The 23,252-nt window shown below is 42.4% G+C and overlaps 1 protein-coding gene across 3 annotated transcripts in view; it reads right to left on the bottom strand.

Moving 5' to 3' along the window:
- Nucleotides 1-23,252, bottom strand: part of vps52 (VPS52 subunit of GARP complex) — a 76,819-nt gene that overhangs the window by 52,278 nt on the left and 1,289 nt on the right. For all 3 annotated transcript variants that reach the window (XM_081376969.1, XM_081376968.1, XM_081376967.1), the window contains exons 2-9: nucleotides 16,644-16,728; nucleotides 16,493-16,545; nucleotides 16,339-16,414; nucleotides 15,787-15,854; nucleotides 7,006-7,181; nucleotides 6,769-6,919; nucleotides 6,551-6,651; nucleotides 149-281 (exon numbers count right to left, since the gene is read on the bottom strand). In XM_081376969.1, the coding sequence (XP_081233095.1) occupies nucleotides 149-281; nucleotides 6,551-6,651; nucleotides 6,769-6,919; nucleotides 7,006-7,181; nucleotides 15,787-15,854; nucleotides 16,339-16,414; nucleotides 16,493-16,545; nucleotides 16,644-16,728 (843 nt within the window). The remainder of the gene's footprint in view (nucleotides 1-148; nucleotides 282-6,550; nucleotides 6,652-6,768; nucleotides 6,920-7,005; nucleotides 7,182-15,786; nucleotides 15,855-16,338; nucleotides 16,415-16,492; nucleotides 16,546-16,643; nucleotides 16,729-23,252) is intronic.

The raw sequence follows: 23,252 nt of genomic DNA, 5'->3' as shown, positions 1-23,252 counted from the left end.
ACAACCGACTTTATCTCCTGAGCTATATACATGTATGTGCTGACTCCCGGAAATTACGTAAAATCGGCCAATCAGATTAAAGCTTGCGGTTTTGGAAAGCTCTTGCCCTTTAAGACTGTGAACTGTAGTGTACTTCCATGCCTGTCACCTGGACTTTCAGCAGTCTGCTGCTGTATGACTTGAAGTAACTGAAGTAGATTTTGCTCATGGTGTCCACATACTCGTCCCGGATCTCCTTTGCAACTGTCCTCTCATTGGCTAACAGGAACTGATAGAAAAATCTGTAGATGACCAGAAAAACATCCATACTCAGTATTGTGCTTCTCATTTAACAGAAATAAGGAAGGGCCATAGTTAAAAGTGGAGATAATAACTTAAACAGAGTGTAATTTATTAATGTTTCTAGATATTGTTTATTTCTGTTATGGTGTTTACTGCAGGTCAGTCTCAGGAAATGGCAGTAATTTGTATTAATTTTTTTTTGTCAAAGGCTCTGCTAAACTCAGATTTTTCCAGCTCTGCCGGAAAGTACCAGGGCCGTAACTGTCTACTGGACTACAATAGGGGTATCATGTGTGACCCAAAACTTTTAGATAAGTGGTCAACAAATATGAGTTATAATTATTAAGAATTAATTAATAATCCATGACCTTTCTCTTTCAAGACATTTTAAAGAAGATCATTTGGGGTTTACTATTACAGAATTGAAGATTCAAGTAAAAAAATATCCAACAAGAGTTTTTGTGTACCACTGTTTGAATTCTGTATACTATTAATAATAATATTAATAATAATGAAAAAGTTTCTCCTTGAAGTCAGAAACAAACCTTTGTTTTAAAGAAGTAATGTCACAGCATAATAAGGGTGAATAGAAATTACAGGGACAAAGACCAATTCTGCATTCTTTGAGAAATGTTTTTGCTTTTATTGAATATATTATAATATATCATATTTGACAATAATTCTTGTATGCAAACAAATATGTGTAGGGCTGAGCGAATATGGGTAGAACTCTTTACTGCCCTAATACTTCAGAAATACTTTTAAAGGTATGCATGTGAATTAAATGTTGCACAATGGCCTTCATCATCACAGTATGCTAATGCCTATCTAGTGCAAGGGATTCATCAATATGCTGATTGAGGACTGTTGTGACACTCCAGGCACAGGATGGTTCTGTCTGGAGAGACAGAGTCGATTGCACCTCAATGACATATCTGTACCATTTGCTTCACAGGACATATGCTTTCAACTACATACTGTTTATTTACTAGTGTGTTCTAACATGTAACTATCATGTTTGGTCTCATCTGACAGCTTATAAACTGAACTGAATGGTGGTGAACTTAAAATAGATATTAAAAGTATGCTAATGTACAATCTGGTACTATTGCTTAAAAATGCATTGAGGAGAATATGTTAATGTTCTTCTCCCCCTCTTGATCACCACCCATTTGCCTCATCTTTTGGTTTCCTGTCGGTTGGTTTCAGTGTTGGTATTTCACTCATCTTTAGCAATGCTTTGCTCAGGATATAAGAAGGAAAGATAACTATTGATTCTAGGAGAAAGGCATTAACCCTGCCACTCCCGCACACCAGTGTCACAAGCTTGTCCTGTCTTGTTTTGCACTTGGGTGTTTTGTTGTTTTGAGCCATGTGCTCGTGTCCATTGTCTAGCCCCTCCCGTCTTGTTATCTAGTTATTGGTTAATTTGTCCCACCTGTTGTGTTCGTTACCCTCCTTTGTTTGCTCCCCTATTTAGTCTCCTTGTGTCTGTAGTCTTGTGCTGTTACGTTGTCTTATGTTCTTGTGTTTTGTTCTTAGTGTTTAAACCTGTTTAGTATTTGTTCTAGTGTTTTCCCCCACGTGGGAGTTTTGTTTATTCTTTGTACTTTTGTTTGGTTTGTTAATTAAAATCTTACCTTTTTTTCATCTGCATTTGAGTCCTCGTTTATGTTTCTTGATTTAAACGTGACAGAACGTAACAGCCATTTGAGGACTCAGCAGTATGGATTCTCGCGGGCTTTCTCCTACCACATGGGACAGAGAGACTTTTAGAGGAACACGGCTGGTCAAATTTAGGGGAACTCGTGGAGGACGTAGGGGAGGAGATACTAGAGGTGAGCACCGACAGCATTTTCCAGTTTGGTCATTCTCTGACCATGGACCGGCGAGGTTCAGCCCCGAGCGTCTTTCTTCGCCTGTTCCCGTGGTTCCAGTGCCGATGGTTCCAACGCCGGTGGTTCCAGCGCCGATGGTCCCAGTGATCTCGGTGCCGGTGGTCCAGAGTTCGGGGACTCCAAAACGCAGGAGGAGAAGAAAGGCTTCCTCTGCAACTGTTCACGTCCAGCCAGAGACTATTCACATCGCGTTTGCCCAGTCAGAGACTGTTCACGTCACGTCTGCCGAGTCTGTGTCACCGGGTAAGATGGCTGCCACTGAGTCTGTGTCCCCTGACAGAACGCCTGCTGAAACGTTGTTGGATTATTTTTCGACGCTGTTTAAGATCCTGGAGGTTCCCGGGAAGGTTCATATCACGCCTGCCCAGCCAGAGATTGTTCACGTCACGTCTGCCCAGCCAGAGACTGTTCACGTCATGCCTGCTGAGCCGGTGTCCCTGGACAAGATGGCCGTACAGCCGGTGCCTGTGCCTGAGCCGGTGGTGTCTGTTCCAGTCCTTGAGCCGGTGGTGTCTGTTCCAGAGTCGGTGGTGTCTGTTCCTGAGCCGGTGGTGTATATTTCTGGGCCGGTGGTGTCTGTTCCTGAGCCGGTGGCGTCTGTTCCTGAGCCTTCAGTGACCGCGACACTGGCCATTATGGCCACAGCCATGTGGTGTGTGTGGGCTACGCACACACTTGAGCCCGTGGTGTCTGTTCCAGTCCCTGAGCCTGTGGTGTCTGTTCCTGAGCCGGCGGTGTATGTTCCTGAGCCGGTGGTGTCTGTTCCCGAGCCGGTGGTGTCTGTTTCCGAGCCGGAGCCAGCGTCTGTTTCCGAGCCGGAGCCCGCGTCTGTTCCTGAGCCGGAGCCCGCGTCTGTTCCTGAGCCGGTGGTGCCGGAGCCCGCGCCTGTTCCTGAGCCGGAGGTGCCGGAGCCCGTGCCTGTTCCTGAGCCGGTGGTGCCGGAGCCCGTGCCTGTTCCTGAGCCGGAGCCCGTGCCTGTTCCTGAGCCGGAGGTGCCGGAGCCCGTGCCTGTTCCTGAGCCGGAGCCCGTGTCTGTTCCTGAGCCGGTGGTGCCGGAGCCCGTGTCTGTTCCTGAGCCGGAGCCCGTGTCTGTTCCTGAGTCGGAGCCCGTGTCTGTTCCTGAGCCGGTGGTGCCGGAGCCCGTGCCTGTTCCTGAGCCGGAGGTGCCGGAGCCCGTGTCTGTTCCTGAGCCGGAGCCCGTGTCTGTTCCAGAGCCAGTGGTGCCGGAGCCCGTGCCTGTTCCTGAGCCGGAGGTGCCGGAGCCCGTGTCTGTTCCTGAGCCGGAGCCCGTGTCTGTTCCTGAGCCGGTGGTGCCGGAGCCCGTGTCTGTTCCTGAGCCGGAGCCCGTGTCTGTTCCTGAGTCGGAGCCCGTGTCTGTTCCTGAGCCGGTGGTGCCGGAGCCCGTGCCTGTTCCTGAGCCGGAGGTGCCGGAGCCCGTGTCTGTTCCTGAGCCGGAGCCCGTGTCTGTTCCAGAGCCAGTGGTGCCGGAGCCCGTGCCTGTTCCTGAGCCGGAGGTGCCGGAGCCCGTGTCTGTTCCTGAGCCGGAGCCCGTGTCTGTTCCTGAGCCGGTGGTGCCGGAGCCCGTGCCTGTTCCTGAGCCGGAGGTGCCGGAGCCCGTGTCTGTTCCTGAGCCGGAGCCCGTGTCTGTTCCTGAGCCGGAGCCCGTGTCTGTTCCTGAGCCGGAGCCCGTGTCTGTTCCTGAGCCGGAGCCCGTGTCTGTTCCTGAGCCGGTGGTGCCGGAGCCCGTGCCTGTTCCTGAGCCGGAGGTGCCGGAGCCCGTGTCTGTTCCTGAGCTGGAGCCGGAGCCCGTGTCTGTTCCTGAGCCGGAGCCCGTGTCTGTTCCTGAGCCGGAGCCCGTGTCTGTTCCTGAGCCGGTGGTGCCAGTTCCAGTGCCTGAGCCGTTGGTGCCAGTTCCAGTTCCAGAGCCGGAGCCGTTGGTGCCAGTTCCAGAGCCGGAGCCGTTGGTGCCAGTTCCAGTTCCAGAGCCGGAGCCGTTGGTGCCAGTTCCAGTGCCTGAGCCGTTGGTGCCAGTTCCAGTGCCTGAGCCGTTGGTGCCAGTTCCAGTGTCTGAGCCATTGGTGCCAGTTCCAGTTCCAGAGCCGGAGCCGTTGGTGCCAGTTCCAGAGCCGGAGCCGTTGGTGCCAGTTCCAGAGCCGGAGCCGTTGGTGCCAGTTCCAGTGCCTGAGCCGTTGGTGCCAGTTCCAGTGCCTGAGCCGTTGGTGCCAGTTTCAGTGCCTGAGCCGTTGGTGCCAGTTCCAGAGCCGGAGCCGTTGGTGCCAGTTCCAGAGCCAGAGCCGTTGGTGCCAGTTCCAGTGCCTGAGCCGTTGGTGCCAGTTCCAGTGCCTGAGCCGTTGGTGCCAGTTACACCGCCCGAGGGGTCGCCGCCGCCCTGGCCGCCCGAGGGGTCGTCTCCTCTGTCCAGGCCACCCGATGAACTGTCGTCTCCGCCCTGGCCGCCCGTTGGACTGTCGTCTCCGCCCTGGCCGTCCGTTGGACTGTCTCTACCCTGGTCTGTCCCTCCCGTCCCGCCCTGGTCTGTCCCTCCCGTCCCGCCCTGGTCTGTCCCTCCCGTCCCGCCCTGGTCTGTCCCTCCCGTCCCGCCCTGGTCTGTCCCTCCAGTCCCGCCCTGGTCCGTCCCTCCCGTCCCGCCTTGGTCCGTCCCTCCTGTCCTAGTGGAGCGTCTGGTAGCCGCTCCTTTAGGAGGGGGTTATGTCACAAGCTTGTCCTGTCTTGTTTTGCACTTGGGTGTTTTGTTGTTTTGAGCCATGTGCTCGTGTCCATTGTCTAGCCCCTCCCGTCTTGTTATCTAGTTATTGGTTAATTTGTCCCACCTGTTGTGTTCGTTAACCTCCTTTGTTTGCTCCCCTATTTAGTCTCCTTGTGTCTGTAGTCTTGTGCTGTTACGTTGTCTTATGTTCTTGTGTTTTGTTCTTAGTGTTTAAACCTGTTTAGTATTTGTTCTAGTGTTTTCCCCCACGTGGGAGTTTTGTTTATTCTTTGTACTTTTGTTTGGTTTGTTAATTAAAATCTTACCTTTTTTTCATCTGCATTTGAGTCCTCGTTTATGTTTCTTGATTTAAACGTGACAACCAGTGCGTAACCTCATACTATGAGAAAGGCTTTTATGGCCTCTTCTGCACAGCAGTGCATTATTTGTTATAACTAAGTTTTCTATACAGTATGTTGTTCCTTTCTACTGTCTGTATATTTAAACATGTAACTTAATAAATAACTTTGCCTGCTTTAAAGGCTTTAAGAATCTTTCATTTTATCACTGATAATGTTGAAAAGCTAAAGTGATTATAACTTTTGTTATCTAAACGTTCATGTTAAATCAGTTCTAAGAAAGACCTTTACCGTTAAAGAATAAGAGGTTAAAGAATAACAACAACAACTTTAATTGAGCCTGATTAATTATATTGGAGTCAGATAAATAACTGAATTATGCACATCATCCTTAAACTGCTTTTTGTTCCAATTATTGGTTCAAAATAGCAGCGTAAGCTTCCAGCCTTACATATGCATCTTCTAGCCTTACATATGCGTCGTTCACCTGTCGATCGGATCACAGGTGAACGACGCTAAATACAGGTGTAAATGGGGTTTTGAGATTGTCCACTTTTGACCACTTCCAGAGGTTGTCGAAAACACATTCGACCAGATCGCTTGCGTAGTCTAAATGCTCATGTGTTCGAACAGCCACAAAAGACCGCCTACTGACCTAATACGTTCGGCATGGTCTTGTGGCTATCAGAGCAAAACCGAAAGCTGCTGCCCTCCATATGTTTTTCCGTCATCTCTGGGGGTGTACATATGTAAATTGCGCAAACTTATTTTGTCAATTAGATCTAAAGATCTGAAAAAACCCATACATTTACCCACCCATAGACCATCCCCTCGAAGAAATCAGGACAGAAGTGGTTGAAAGTGGACAAAATTTTGTATTCCCAGATTGAAATACTATGTATATGTGTCTCCCTCGTCTACTTGTGATCCGATTGACCAAAATGCATCTTAATACCTGGTGTAAACAGGGCCTGAGACATTTAGCATGTGAGGACAACTAAATATAATAAATATTTTTGATGTACACAATCTCATCACATTTTTTTTTTTTTTTTTGCTGTGGCATTGTAGATGAATTAAAATGTAATGTGATGAATGACAACATGCAAATTTGCTGATATTTCAATGACAACCTTTTATTTTAAAATATATACTGCATTACACTAAACAGAGCTAAATCTATCTTGTTAATTAGCAGTAATTCACTGGGACACACAATTTCTGAGAATAACCCTTGTGCTGGTACTGAAGTAATGTTATCATGCAACTTAGTATGATTTGATTGTGAGGAGTGCATTTTGTACCTGTACTTGAGTAGTGTGTTCTGAGGGATCTGGTAGTTGGTCATGGGCTTTCTGAATGAGTAGATCTTCTGTAGGATGAACTCACGGATCTTTGAGACGGCCTATGAACAGAATCAAAACAGATACATTCAGCAACAGAAAACTGAATTACATTCATTTTGCATGCATCTCTTATATCAAGAATGGGTTATACCAGCCAATCTTTGATTTGCTCTCACTTTAATTTTGAGGCGATCAACAATGTCCTGTATATCAGAGCAGGCGAGGGTCTCTCTGAAGCTGAGCTCTTTAGCAAAGTTGATCTTGTTGTTAAGCTCGTGAAGCTGCTCCAAAAACTCCTGCTCTGTTACAGGACTGTCTAGAATCACACTGCAACACACATACAGTTCGTCAATCTGTGATTTAAGAAGGTAAAGCAAAATCTCCCTGGAACAATACGCTCAATATATCCTTACGAAATCATGGTGCTGGGAACGACCAGTTCGTCAACCAGCTGGCTGAGCTGACTGCGGACGGCCTGACGGTTCTTCAGCCTCATGTTCATACTGACTGACTGCTGCTGCAGTGTCTGAATCTCACTGCTGATGGATGACAGGTCGCTCTGAAAACTGCTCAACATGCCTTCCATACGCTAGACAGAAAAGAAAGCAGATGCACAGTTCAGGTCAAATAGCACCACAGCTGAACACAGAAAAAAATGTAGGCAGCTTCAAATTCATCGCTCCAAATTACAGCTCTAAATGTGCAATACAAAAATGTACTATTAAAACTCACATGAACACACACAAACACGCACTGTGATATTTCAAGCCCCATGTTCCTGTTTTCTTAAGATATGCTGTATGTCAACAAAATAAGAAAACTGTGCTAATAAACTGATTTCTAAAAAATGTTTGGCCCCTAAATGCATCTGAGGTAATAGCATATAATGGCATTCTCCAGGACAGTAAATACAGTACATTAAAGTGATAAATAATAATATATTCCAAAAATTACTCTTTAAACCATGCAGCTTTTTTTCTTAAAGGGATAGTTCACCCAAAAATGAAAATTCTGTCCGTAATTACTCACCCTCATGTTGTTCCAACCCCGTAAGACCTTCGTTCATCTTCGGAACACAAATTAAGATATTTTTGATTAAATCTGAGCGCTGTCTCACTCCTCCATAGGCTTCTAAGGGACTGAAACTTGCTGGCCCAGAAAAGTTATTAAAGAGATCGTTAATATAGTCCAAGTGACTACAGTGGCTTAATCTTAAGTTTATCAAGCGACGAGAATACTTTTTGTGCGCTAAAACAAACAAAAATAACGACTTTATTCCACTTTTCATTTCCTTCTCTCTGGGCGTCGAGTCTTTTCGCGTAGTGTTTAAGCGTAGCGCGTCTGTGTTGCACGTCACCACGTAGGCTCACTATTGGCCGACGCTGGTCATGTGTGTGATACGTGGTGACGTGCAACAGACGCGCTACGCTTAAACACTACGCGAAAAGACTCGACGCCCAGAGAGAAGGAAATGAAAAGTGGAATAAAGTCGTTATTTTTGTTTGTTTTAGCGCACAAAAAGTATTCTCGTCGCTTGATAAACTTAAGATTAAGCCACTGTAGTCACTTGGACTATATTAACGATCTCTTTAAAGGGGTCATATAATGCCATTTTTGTACAAGCTAATATGATTCTTTAGGGTTTAAATTAAAAGTTTGTAATATACTTTAATTAAAAATTCTCATTAGTATTGTAAGAAAACACTCATTTTACCTGGTCAAAAACAGCTCTGTTTTCAGCACACCGTTTCAGTGCATGTGTCTTTAAATGATAATGAGCTTTGCTCACCCCGCCCCTCTGTTCTGTGCATACACCGTTTGAAATAATAACACAATATCCATAACGCCTGGTTCATTATAAACGTGGGATTATGAATTATATTGAGAACGTCGTACATAGAAAACATGCTGTAATGTACCCTGAGTGTAAACCTTAGATGCATTCATCGTGAAGCATGCAGCAAGGTTTGCAAATTTGCAAAGATTAATATAAATATTGATATAAAGGTTAATAAAACATTACACTCACTTCTGGAGGTTCAGCAGGAACACGTTGGTACCGATCCGTTTTTTCTCGTTTGTAAAGCTGTCTGGTGTGAAATGATTCGCGCAAACATGAAAGCATGGACGATCGTGGGGAATCCCCGTGAGGGAATCCCCGCGTCAATCCTTTGGGCATATCCCTTCAAAAACAAAACTCGGCCACTGCGTCTTCAACGGTTCGGATTTAGGAACATCAAAATGACTGCTGTGTTCCTTATTACACCGAAGAACAATCGCAGACGCCATTCTGCTCATAGACAGCGCTCCAGTGAGGGTATCAACAATGACGCGCAGACTATGATGACAGACAGCTCGCTCACGAGCGAGGGCAGGTCTGTGTTGAAACGCTGCTGTCACTCACCAATCGTGGGAGGGGCGTCGATTTTGTGACGTCACAAAATCGAACGGCTTGATTTCAGAGAGGGTCAAACATATACATAGTTCCCACATGACGTCACAACATACAGGCATTTGCCGACCCGGCGCCATTTCTGAGGGCAGAACACAACATTCTTACAATGCAGAACATGAGAAGAAGAAGCTGAAACGGAAATTTTGTGATTAAAAAGTAAAAATGGTCATCTTCTGCTGGGTCAATGGATGTTCCAATCGTGCCGGAGGTTCAGTTAAATTTAGTTTTTTTAGCATTTGCCGACCCGGCGCCATTTCTGTGGGCAGAACAATAGTAGAAGAAGCTGAAGCGAGTTAATTTCGTGATAAAAAGTGAAAATGGTGATCTCCTGCTGGGTCAATGGATGTTTAAATCGTGTCGGAGGTTCAGTTAAATTTGGATTTTACAGTATACCCGTCATTAGACTTCATGAATGTGAGAAGACTAAGCTTTTGTCAGAACAACGACGGAGGTTATGGCTGGCGAGGATAAACAGGAAAGAAACTCCCTCAAAACACGCAAGAATTTGTTGTTTTTTAATGCGAGTGTACACAAATATAAGTTAACACTTTGCAGTTTGAATTATGTCCTGTATGAACAAAATGACGAGATATTAAAAACATACAAAAACAACATTGTTTCCACTGTTCGATCGCGCCCGCGACTCTCTCTCACACACACACTCACACACACACATTCCAGCACGGCAATCTCAGATTATGTCCCTAAAGAACCCGCGTATAAAGTAGTTCCGCATTACATTAATTAATTTGCACGCGAGTTTTATTTATTTTCATACGTGTATATTCATATTCATGCACATATTTCCAGGCTCGGAATTGCTCACATGTATTAAAACTCCTAGCCAATACCAGATAATGGTACACATGATAATACTGTATCTGAGGCAAAGCTGCATAATCAGTGCTCAGTGCTTCCTTTGTTAGCGCATACGGATCCACACCATTTATGACTGAAATTTTCGCATTGTACCTCTCTCTGTCTTGTGTTAATAGAGTCTCTTTATAATCTCTGTCACTTTGTCTCTTCATGATTTTCGTAACATTATAAATGGAAAGAAATATTCGAAATTTGCTTGTAAAACTCATAGACAGTATGGTAAAACATTGTAAACACAGCAGCTTTTGCCCTCAAAGATGGCGTCTCCAGGGAGGTCACGTGACATTAATTGGCCTGTGGGAACTATGTATAGACCCTTTTACAGTTGGTAAACACGGTGACGTATTTGTGTGGGCGGGGCTTAGCTGGAGGCAGAAAGATCCCTCTGGCCGCTTCACTAACGTTAGTTTGCAAGTTTTGTTAGCTTGTTTTTTAACAATGACTGGAGAAAATCCGATTTTGTCTTAATGTGCAAGGTCACTCACTGTCCAGGACGCCGATTGTTATTTGCAAAAGTTAATTTTAACGGACGGAACCAGATGACCGTACACGCTCAGTCAATGGACGAACTGACAGGATTAACGTTAACGCTAAGTTACCTCCGGTTGAGTGGCCTGACTTCTACACCTACCCGATAGAGAAACCGAGGGTAAAGAGAAACTGAGGACATATAAATATATTTAGATGCCTATAACTATGTGCTGAATGGTAAAGACTTATGAGGTTCAATCCGCAGTTCTGCCTAGCCAGCGCCAAGACGACAATGTAAAGAGTGACACTACGGTGCAATTTTAATGATATGAATATTTTCTTGAAATAAAAATTCCAGATACAGCATACTCATTTTTCATCGATTCTTGCACCCAAGAACACAACAAGATGACTTTTAATAATAAAAATAATAATTTAAGCTCCTTATTATGTAGCCGAATCTGTGCTGGTTTGTATTGGCCGCCTCCAGTTTTCCGTTTGTTTTGCCTCCAGCTAGCGCCGTGACGTAACTGTGACGTCGGCGCAAAAGGGGTCTATAGAGCTGGTAAGTCCCGCCCCTTCCGCTAATCCCCCTCGACCTCTTGGTTGAAAAATCGTCAATGCAAGTGAATGGGAGAAAATAATTATTTTCTGGTCTCGTTTGAATTGTGCCATGAATGTGAACATATGTTGTCTGTGAATTTTTTATATAACTTTTCGTGTAAAGAATGCTAGAATTTAGCGTGTAGAATTTTGATACGGTTAGACTTTGTGTGAGAGCACTTTGTGGACTACAACTCTCGACGCGTTTGAAACGTCAACACCACTAGCACACGGACTAGCTCACGGATCCCGCTAAACATGGCTGTGTCTTTGGTGCACTTCACCGCCTTCTTTCAGAGAGAGGACAAAATCGTTGAGGTTGGTGAAAACCACGGGTAAGTCAACTTTATGGGGTGACGTCACATAGGCGACATGTAGTCTTTCTCGTTATGTCTTTTCCATAACTGCTAGCCAAAGAATCATACCATATACTGTCAAACTCGTAACATGAAAAGTTATATAAAAAATTCACGGACAACATATGTTCAATTCATGGCACAATTCAAACGGGACCAGAAAATAATTATTTTCTCCCATTCACTTGCATTGACGATTTTTCAACTTTGAGGTCCAGCGGGGTTTTACGGAAGGGGCGGGACTTACCAGCTCTATAGACCCTTTTACAGTTGGTAAACACGGTGACGTATTTGTGTGGGCGGAGCTTAGCTGGAGGCAGAAAGATCCCTCTGGCCGCTTCACTAACGTTAGTTTGCAAGTTTTGTTAGCTTGTTTTTTAACAATGACTGGAGAAAATCCTATTTTGTCTTAATGTGCAAGGTCACTCACTGTCCAGGACCGCGATTGTTATTTGCAAAAGTTAATTTTAACGGACGGAACCAGATGACCGTACACGCTCAGTCAATGGACGAACTGACAGGGTTAACGTTAACGCTACCTCCGGTTGAGTGGCCTGACTTCTACACCTACCCGATAGAGAAACCGAGGGTGAAGAGAAACTGAGGACATATAAATATATTTAGATGCCTATAATATAACTATATGCTGAATGGTCATGTAAAGACTTGAGTGGTTCAATCCGAAGTTCTGCCTAGCCAGCGCCAAGACGACAATGTAAAGAGTGACACTACGGTGCAATTTTAATGATATGAATATTTTCTAGAAATAAAAATTCCAGATACAGCATACTCATTTTTCATCGATTCTTGCACCCAAGAACACAACAAGATGACTTTTAATAATAAAAATAATAATTTAAGCTCCTTATTATGTAGCCGAATCTGTGCTGGTTTGTATTGGCCGCCTCCAGTTTTCCGTTTGTTTTGCCTCCAGCTAGCGCCGTGACGTAACTGTGACGTCGGCGCAAAAGGGGTCTATAGGCTGTGTCCAAATTCAGGGTCTACATCCTTCGGAGTACTTATTTGAAGGATGTTACGTCACAGCGCCACGACGAAGGCTGTCCAAATTCGTAGGATCCTTCAAATGCGGCCCACAAATACGTCCTCCTTTTCCCCGAATTGGAAGGATGGGTGTGGTGGATCCTTTCCCGTCCTACCTATCCCATAATTCTTTTCGGCAGAGCGTAATGGCGGACGAAGCGAGCGGTAGCAGAGTGGGAGAGGAGTATGCTTTTCGATGTAAGTTTTTTAAAAACTGGCTTTTCAAAAAAAAATATTTTTTCAGTGGTTGAAATTTTTTTTTTTTTTTTTTTTTTTTATAAGAAATGGCCAAAGCTCAGGCTTGTCATGTATTTGGCTTTTCATTCTTGGATAAGAATTGTGAACACCCCCATACTGAGATATGATTTAATTTTCACATTAAATTAAATAAAGTTTTCTTATTGTGGGAAAAGCATATTCTGTCATTGACCCGATTTTAGCAATAACAAAGATAACTGATGGATCCTTTATGGTAATACATATGATATGGTACAACTACAGTGCAATGCAAATAGTAAATATAAGATAAAGTGAGAGGTAGGCTAATAGTAAATAGTTTAGTCAATAAAATAAACAAACAGTATACAGCAAATAAAATAGTAATGAAAAGTATAATTATATAATATCATAAGTACTAATATAATAATAATAATAATAATATATTGATAATAGCATATAGTTTATGTATAATACTATAATAATAGCAATAGAATATGAAATATCAATTACAGAATATAGACAATAAAAAATAATAAGTTAAATAGTTACTATGAATAGTAAAATAATTTAACAGCATAACTATAATAGATTGATAATCGCAAGTGGTATATTATTATAATAACAATAATAAATAATGTAAATTTATACATTTTAACATATTATTACATAGGCTATATAAAATAAAATGATGCAACCCTGTCTCTTTTTGTTAAATTTCAGTTTTTAAAAGGTATAAGAAGCTACAAGTCAAGAAATAAAGTAAACGATTCAGTCAAACATACAGCAGGCTACACCGTTAAAGTTAAATAAGCCTAAATATATAAAGTTATGAAACTTCACTTTGCCCTCAGCCACAACAATCTGCCAAGGAACAAATTATAGATTAATGAAACCAAAGATCGCCTGTTAGATAAACACAAGACGAATTATTCTCACTAGACTGACAGCGTCGAACGTCAGAACGTCAGAAGCACTAGCCGAGGCAAGGCTGTTCTCGGCGGGGTACATGAGCGCTGAGCGCCCGGTGATCCCTGGATCTCACAACTCCGAAACCGTCAGATAACATTTTTAAAATGGCGCTCTCTTTATAAACCACAGATTTGAGCTTTAAACAACTACATTGTCGACTGAAAAACTCTTAAAACTACATTTCGTGACACAGTAACAGTAGTATTTTTAAATTTCGCGGCCTTTCTCCTCTGAAAATATGTGAAAGAAGGGTAGGCTGTCCAAATTCACAAACACCGACTTCCGGGCTTTGCGGTCGTCGGAGGACCCCTCCTCCTTCAACCGGGTAGGAAGGATCCTAAGGAGGATTCAGACCCTGAATTTGGACACAGCCTATATAGAGTGCCTAAGTCCCGCCCCTCCGCTTCCGGTTCATGGGACCTTATTTCGGACAAAATATGTATGGAAGTCAATGGCGAGAGACAACTTATCTTTTTATTCCGTCTGAACTGTGCCCTGAATTACACACATGATGTTTGTCAATTTAAAAGGTAATTATGAAAGTCAAGAAAGTCGCAGTTTGTCATAAAACAGAAGAGTAACGTTTAGTTTTATGTGAAAATCGCTCAATGAACTACATCTCTCGTCTCCCATTATGTATGTCACAAGATCCGTTGCTCGTATGTGTGTATTCTGGCTCAAAACACTCAGGCATGACGGCGTTACGTTACGATTATAATGTAAGACTATAGAAAAAATGTCAGACGTTAGCTTCAGTAAAGTTAGCTTCATTCATTGAGAGAAAAGGTATGACGTCCCATGTGCGCCTTCTGGGTTTGTAGTCTTTGTAATTACGTATTTTCACAGTCTTATACCTCAGCAGTTTTACATCAAGCTGCGACTTTCTTGACTTTAAAATGCATCTTTTAAATTGACAAACATCATATGTGTAAATCAGGGCACAATTCAAACGAGATCAAAATATTTGTTGTCTCTCGCCATTGACTACCATACAATATTTTTCCGAAATAAGGTCCCATGGTGGTCGACCGGAAGGGGAGGGACTTAGGCTCTCTATAGAGCTGGTAAGTCCCACCCATTCCGCTAATGCCACTGGACCTCTAGGTTGAAAAATCGTCAATTCAAGTGAATGGGAGAAAATAATTATTTTCTGGTCCCGTTTGAATTGTGCCATGAATGTGAACATTTTTTATATAACTTTTCGTGTAAAGTATGCTACAATTTAGCGGGTAGAAGTTTGATACGGTTAGACTTTGTGTGAGAGCACATTGTGGACTACAACTCTTCGCTGCTTTCGGCACGTTTGAAACGTCACCACCACTCGCACACGGACACTAGCTCACGGATCCCGCTAAACATGGCTGTGTCTTTGGTGCACTTCACCGCCTTTTCAGGGAGAGGACAAAATCGTTGAGGTTGGCGAAAACTACGGGTAAGTCAACTTTATGGGGTGACGTCACATAGGCGACATGTAGTCTTTCTCATTATGTCTTTTCCACAACTGCTAGCCGAAGAATCATACCATATACTGTCAAACTCGTAACATGAAAAATTATATAAAAAATTCACAGACAACCTATGTTCACATTCATGGCACAATTCAAACGGGACCAGAAAATAATTATTTTCTCCCATTCACTTGCATTGACGATTTTTCAACCTAGAGGTCCACTTGGGGTTTTACGGATGGGCGGGACTTACCAGCTCTATAAGGAGATTAAAAAAAAAAACACTGGATGGATTTTTATCATTTTATGATGGTTGTGTACAGGCACTGCCAACACACATTTCAGTACAATCAACTTGTAAAAGTGCATGTACCATTATATGACCCCTTTAATAACTTTTCTGGGCCAGCAAGTTTCAGTCCCTTAGAAGCCTATGGAGGAGTGAGACAGCGCTCAGATTTAATCAAAAAATATCTTAATTTGTGTTCCGAAGATGAACGAAGGACTTACGGAGTTAGAACAACATGAGGGTGAGTAATTACTGACAGAATTTTCATTTTTGGGTGAACTATCCCTTTAATTATAGTTTGCATTATTTTAAACTTGAATGAGTTTCCTTGATTTTCCGCCAAGAGGTTAAACGGTGATGTTTAGATTTTTGAATGGCAAAATATCTTTTCACAATATGAAATTGCAGGTCATAGTTTGCAAACCAACACAGCTAAAGTCCTACTGTCCACTAAATACACTCACCTCCAGTATTGAGTCACAGGCTGTGATCTGGTTGTGTAAAGAGGCAATATTCTGACTCTCTTTGATATCTACACAAGTGCTACTTGTTAAGGGTTCTTTATTAATATCCATTACTGTTTTAAAAAGTCTTAATTACTGAACCATAAACCATGCTTCATGTTCATTGATCCAAGAGTATCCATAAAACTGAAAAAAAAAATGGTTATACTTTATTTTAAGGTGACGTATTTACATAGTACTTATGTAAGTACAGAGTAATATCAATTAACTACATGTACCTAATATAGAGTTACGGTTAGGGTTTGGTTTAGGGTTTTTACTTGGAACTATGCATAATTTAATGTTATTACTATAGTAAGTACATGTAGAAATGTGTAACTATGCCACCTTTAATTAAAGTGTTACCAAAAAAATATATAAGCAAAATCATTACAGGTTATTGCATCAATATGAGAGTGAATCTCACAAAGTAGTCAGATCAACAGTCAAGTCAATTTTTTTTCTTTTGATTTCAAACTACTATAAAGCCATTAAAAACAGCAGTATGGATACAGTCTTTGATTGATGCTTGTTCAATTTGCTGCAGCTCAGTCTCCACCTGCTTAGAGTACTGCCGCAAATCCACACCCTGTTCCACAAAAAAAAAAAAAACTTTTAACATGTAATGATGATCACACACACATCATCAGCTGAACTTTCATCTCACCGTCTTGAGCGCCTCTTTCACCAGATCATCCTCCAGATTAGCTTGAATGTGAACTAAAAAAGGACAAATGACAGAGAACTTATTAATGCATGATGAATTAAGTTTATTGGCACTTCCCTTACTTAAGTGATAAAACTAAAACTAAACTCACGGTCCACCTCATCCAGAATGAACTCATCTGTGGTGATGTCCAGATCACCCAAATTTAGTGGAGGAACCACATCAAAGTCTGACTTCTGCCAACACATTACAAAGAGAGACAATCATCACTAAACAGTCGATCTTGCTGATCCAAGCATTAACGCAGATTCAAAAAGTGTTAACCTGAGAGAAGGAGAGCAATATTAACAGATCAAAACCCAAACAAACTGATCACTAAGTGTTCAACCCTGCTGCCGCTCTACTGAATATCATGAGCAGGGAGGGACCGGCTGTACAGAGCATCGGGTTTTTGAGACCAGTCAAGTTATATAAAGAAATGTGTTTTAAACAAAAGAAAATTCAAATATGAGGCAGGCCCATTTGAGAAATGTGGAGGATAATTTTTCATATTTCCAAATAATTTATTCAAGTCCTACTGCTGTGGCCAATAGTATTGGCTCCAACATAAATGTTGTTTCTCAAAGTTTGCTGCTTCAGTATCTGTAGATTTTTTCCCACGTTTCTATGGTATACTTGAAAACAATGATAAGCATTTCATGAGTTTTAAAAGCTTTTATTGAAAAACAACAATCAATATATGCAAAGTGTCACTATTCACAGTGTTGTCCCTTTTTCTTCATAACAATTATATAAATTCACTCTGGCATGCTGGATATAAGCTTCTGGGCAATATCCTGACTGATGGCAATCCATTCTTGCTCAGAGTTGATCACAAGTTGTGGGCTTCGGTTTGTCCACTCACTCGCTTTTTGAGGATTGACCGCAGGTTTTCTATGGGATAAAGATCTGGAGAGTTGCCTGGTCATGGATCCAGTATTTCAATGTAATGTTCTCTGAGCCACTTCATTATCACACTTGCCTTGTGACATGGTGCTTTATTCATGGCAGTGTTTTTGGGCAGTATTATGAGACAGCCCACTCCCTTGGATGAAAAACAACCCCACATATGGATGGTCTTCACTGTTTGCACGACACAGTACTCATGGCAGCAGAGACATTTTCCAGATGTCCCAAACAGTAAGAAACAGGTTACATCAGAGAAAATAACTTTACACCAGTCCTCTGCTGTTCAATTCCTGTACTTTCTGCAGAGTTTCAGTCTGTCCTTGATGTTTGTCTTCGTCGCTTCCCTTCTTGACACTCTCTATTCTCTCAAACTACTTAAATAAAATGTGTATTTATATGCATATTTTGTAATAAATGTAAAATATCTTGTTTACATAAATGTTTTGTGGCGAGAGGAGCAAACGACAGACACAGTGGGAGTGCTGTCATGCCTCGTAGAGGCATTTATTTAACATAAAGAAACTGTCATAGCATAAAGGAAAATGTCCAAAAATGGGGAAATAAAGTGTTAAAACAAAAAGGGGATCTGGTGTCCTCGTTGTGCCAGGGAATCGTGAAGGATGGGTAGTGATCAGATGGTCAGATGGGATGGGACCTGGTAATTGGGGCGGTGTCCGACGGTCGCACGCGCTTCTCTCTCTTTTCAGTCTGACGATACGGATCCACTTGTCCGTGCGACACTTCTGTCGCGCCGCACTCCACTTTATTCCTATGGGTGACGTCAAGCGACTTTAACCAAGGGGGTAAGCCAGCACCCGGAAAGTGTAGCTTCCATGGAGGCAGCCATTGGCTAGCAAGCCATCACCTGCTGTTAGCATTCCATTGCCTCCCATTCATTTTGGCGTCACTTTGACAGCGAATAACTTCACATCTGAGGCGACTCCATTTGTCCATTATTTATTTCTAAAGAAACACGACAATGTATAAAAGGCTCCATTACCTTGGATCTTACGTTATGGCCCCGTAGAAGCCGTTTTTGTAAAAATAGGCTAACGATTGCATCATAACCAAGCGACTCTCTGTCGCACAGTAGAGAAATTACTGTATAGACGGGAGGAGAAGCTCGCAGGCAATCGGGGGGACGTGGAGGCATAAAGTCCGATAAAGTAAAGGGAGAAGCCCATAGATAGTCATAAAGTTGCTCCTGCTCCTAGCTCATGGACAGCTCCTACTCAAGCTCTCCATCTCTGCAAGATTCGGAAGGGAATGATTCAGATTTCTCTAGGCACAGCTATTAGAAGACTTACAACTGTCAAACAGGTTGCTCACGTCACATCTACATCGTCAAGCTCAGTTTGAGGCTGCGCAGTACGCTCAGCCATCAGGAAGTGAGTGCATCTAATTATTTCACTTTTCTCTGCTGAAGTCTTTGGGGTCGCTGTGTCCATTTCTTTTACTCTCTATGACTTTAACGTGCCCGCAAAGCATCCCGGGAAGGCGGCGCTGCATTTGAAAAAATGCTGCGCGTCAAAAAGCTGGCCGATGCCCATCTTTATGCAAATGAATCCATTGAACGCGTCGCGACTATCCAATAGAAGTAGACCACATGGAGACTGGGGAAATCATGAGCCGCTGGCTCAAAACCACACCCATAGCGGTAAACTTGAGGAACGCCCATCAATGTACAAATTATTTTGATTTGATTTAATTTATTGGTTTATTTAAAAGGGGACAGTGCAATTTCATAAAACACATGAACAAACATGGTTAAAAAAGCCAGAATTAGCCAAAAGGCTATTTTTCATCTGTAGTCCCCTGGCCAAGATGTAAAAAAGCATTAAAATACGAACAAAAAAAATACATTTACAAGTCCATGGCAAATTGACTACAATACTACTAAAATATAAATGACACTGTCAAATAACTTAAGGTACACTGTACCTGTTACAATAGTAAGACACACAAAAACACATTTTCAGAAAGTATAAATATACTATATAAATATACTATATAATACTGCTCAAAAGGGCAAAATGAGGGGAGGCGTCACAACACCACGCTTCAGTTGTGTCGCAAAAGTGGATCTGTACCGTGAGGTGAGAGGAGTGGCGGCTTGTCCTCTTTAGGCCACGACAACTGAGGGGAATGGCGGCCTTTCTTCATCCGATGATAGTCTTCATCCTAGCCTGTCAGCGGCGTCATGCATGATTCTCCATTCTGGACTGCAGGTCCGGCGACTCGCATCTTTGGCGGTGCGGGAATCCCTCCGCCCTCCCTTTCTCGACCCACGAGGACACCAGCGTGCATGCACGGGGAAAGAAACCGGTCTCTTGAGGAGAGGTGCGCTCAGCATTTAAAAGCGGCAGTGATTAAGCTTCATTATCTTCAGGTGTGCCTCATCACACGCCAATTCTCTATTGGACTCTACAAGGCCTCTGAAGGTGTCCTGTGGTCTCTAGCACCAAGACGTTAGCAGGAGATGCTTCAAGTCCTGTGGGTTTCAAGGTGGAGCCACAGTGGAACGAACTTGTTGGTCCAACACATCCCACAGATGCTCAATTGGATTGAGATCTGGGGAATTTGCAGGTCAGGGCAACACATTGAATGAACTCTTCATCTTGTTCCTCAAACCATATCTGAATATTATGTGCAGTGTGGCAGGGTGCATTATCTTGCTGAGAGAGGCCACTTCCACTGCTTCATTTGCAAGCAATCATTGCAGGTGCTTTCGACAATGGACAGGGGTATCATAGGCACTCTGATTGCTTGGTCTGCAGCTACACAGCCAAATACAGAACAGAGTGTGATGCACTGTATGTTGACACATTCATCCAATAACATCATTAAAATGTTGTGTGACTTGTGCCACAGTAGACCTTCTGTTGCATCAGACCAGACAGGATAACCTTTGTTGCCCTGTGCATCGATGAGCCTTGGGTGCCCAACACCCTGTTGCCGGTTTGTGTGTTGTCCCTCCTTGGTAGCCTGGCAAGCCAGAACCACATCAAGATGTTGGGTCTGGGAACTCACCATTGGCAGGGCTTAATCCGAGGGGCGGGATAAACGACTTTCTTTCAAAATCCCTCTGTATACAATAGGATAGCACTACAACCAACCAGAGCGTTTTCACACCAGCGGAGCTAGTTGATAGATTAAACTTTTGCCGTATCTGGTCGGCAAAACTACGAACACATCTTCCTGTTTTAAGAATGTCTTAAGTGCCGTTCTTTGTTCTTTTCTCAAAGAAAAGCTTAACTCCAAGTCTTCCAGAATCGCGGCCAAAGCCGATTCGAAAGGCCGCTGTTCGCCAGCAACAGCAGCCATTCTTTGTTTTCAAGTAGCAGGGAATTCATGCAGAACCGTCGCAACTCTGTCGTCATTATGTTAAGCCCGCCGACTCTATACACGATGTGATTGGCCTAGGGCTGGGTACCGAGTTCGATGCTTTTTAGGTACCGACCGAATTGCCTCGATACTATCGAGTATCGAAAAATGACTTGTTTTTCGGTACCAGATTTCGATACCTAAGGAGTTAACTCGTCAACGTCAGTGCTCAAACAAATACATATTAAATGCACAAGGACACACCTAAAGTCGCTCACGCACATACACGCAAACTCTACACACACGAGACGCGCGGAACTCTCCGCGCACATACTCGTATGAGACGCGAGCACACACACAAACTCGCGCACATACTCAATTGAGACGCGAGCACACACACAAAATCTCCGCGCACATACTCATATGAGACGCGAGGACACACACACGCACGCACGCACACACACAATACCCTAAATATGTGGAAAAGTCGATCAAAAGTGTGGCTACATTTCTCCAGGCTCGATGCCAACAGCGCGTGATGCAGTATTTGCGGTAAAAGAATTGCTGCAAAGACCGGTACCACGACAAATATGATGAAGACATTGACAGTGCACGGAGTAAACATAAGAGCAGAAAGTTGCTCCGTCTTCGACTGGTAAATAAAGAGATACCTTGTTGATCACTCTGACAGTGTTTATATTGCAATAATGACCTACTGAATGTACACTGCCGTTCAAAAGTGTTTTGGTTGGTCAGATTTTTTTTTTCAGTAAGGATGCATTAAAGTGATCAAAAATGACCTTAAAACATGTTACAACAGATTTCTGTTTCAAATAAATGCTTTTCTTTTGAAATTTTTATTCATCAAAGAATCATGAAAAAAATGTATCATAGTTTCCAAAATATTAAGCAGCAAACTGTTTTCATATTTCTGTAGGATCACGTGACACTGAAGTCAAATTCAGCTTTGACATCACAGGAATAAATTACATTTTGAAATATATTCAAATAAGATTTTAAATTGTAATACTATTTCACAATGTTACAAGTTTTACTGTATTTTTGATCAAACAAATTAAGCTTTGGTGAGCATGAGCTCTTTATAAAAAAAATGTGTTCCTTTGTGCACTGGCAAAGGAGCATGAGTCAAACTGAAAAAATAAAACCAAATTTTTCTGAGGTAATGTGTTATGTAATCTTGTTAAAATGGAATTCATAAAATTGGTATTGGAAAAAGTATCGTTTGGAACCGGTATCGAAATCAAGGTATCGGTATTGGTATCGACATTTTTTGAACGATACCCAGCCCTAGATTGGCCTGACTAAAGTTTGTTTTTTTCCAGCTCGAAAGCCATCGGAGAGTTGCTAGTCCACCCCGGATACAAAATAAAATTTGCTGCTGCTAGGGTGCATCGAGATTTCTAGGCTACCTCCTTGGACCACTGTTGGTAAATTCTAACCACTGCTGACAGGAAGCAACCAACAAACCTTGCTGTTTCAGAGATACTCTGACCCACAGTCGCCTTGTCATAACAATTTGGCCTTGTCAAATAAATACTTATTTGTTTGCTTCCAAATTGCACGAGAGAAACACGGCTATGTAAGCGCAAGTTTTTAGGCTAGAGCTTAAATTATATTAAACTACTATAAATAATACTGAATATAATGTATATTGCTAGTTTATTTGCTAGTCCTCATAATGCCTGACTTCACCAGTATATTTAAAGTGCATTATTTTACTTGATATGCACATTTTTTAATATTTCAAAAAAACTCAATCATGATACAAGCTGTACAAAAAGTGTTCAAAAATAAAAACTTAAGTTACTTAAGTTTTATCGGCATGTTCAAAAAAATGTAAAGGTCATTTATTGTTAAAGTCATATTTACATATGAGGAACACAAATGCTACGAGGAGTGTAGAATTATAGGCTATAGTACAGTGCGTGCAGAATTATTAGGCACGTTGATTTTCTGATCATATTTTTTTTCCAGGCACATTTTACCACTTCCAAACCACATTAATCGTAATAACTACTATTAAATTTGTATTTAATCATTTATAAGTGATATATAATTGTTCATGAAGGCTGGAAATAAAAAACGCCTTATATTCAGGTGTGCATAATTATTAGGCAAGTTTTCTTTTACAGATAAAATAAGCCAAAAAAGAGATTTAATTCAGACTTAAAAGTAAAAAAATATTAAATCCCCATGAGAAGGATGCAATACTAATGCAATACTAGAGATTGCAGTTAAGGCATGACCATTGGACAGTGAAATGCTCATTGGGTCAGCAGGGTCAGACAAAAACAGGTGGAGAAGAAAAGACACATGTTAAGAATTCATCTTCCAGAATAAGTTTTAATAAGTTTTGGGAGTTTATTTTTAGTCCATCTCTGAAAAACGGACTTCAGGGAAGGAGATGGACTAAAAATAAACTCCCAAAACTTACTGTCAGATTCTGGAAGATGAATTCTTCAAATAG

Source organism: Scardinius erythrophthalmus (assembly GCF_964197995.2).
Source record: "Scardinius erythrophthalmus genome assembly, chromosome: 10".
In the NCBI taxonomy this organism is placed as follows: domain Eukaryota; kingdom Metazoa; phylum Chordata; class Actinopteri; order Cypriniformes; family Leuciscidae; genus Scardinius; species Scardinius erythrophthalmus.
The sequence above is the reverse complement of the archived record's forward strand: the minus strand, read 5'-3'. Positions and strand labels throughout refer to the sequence as shown.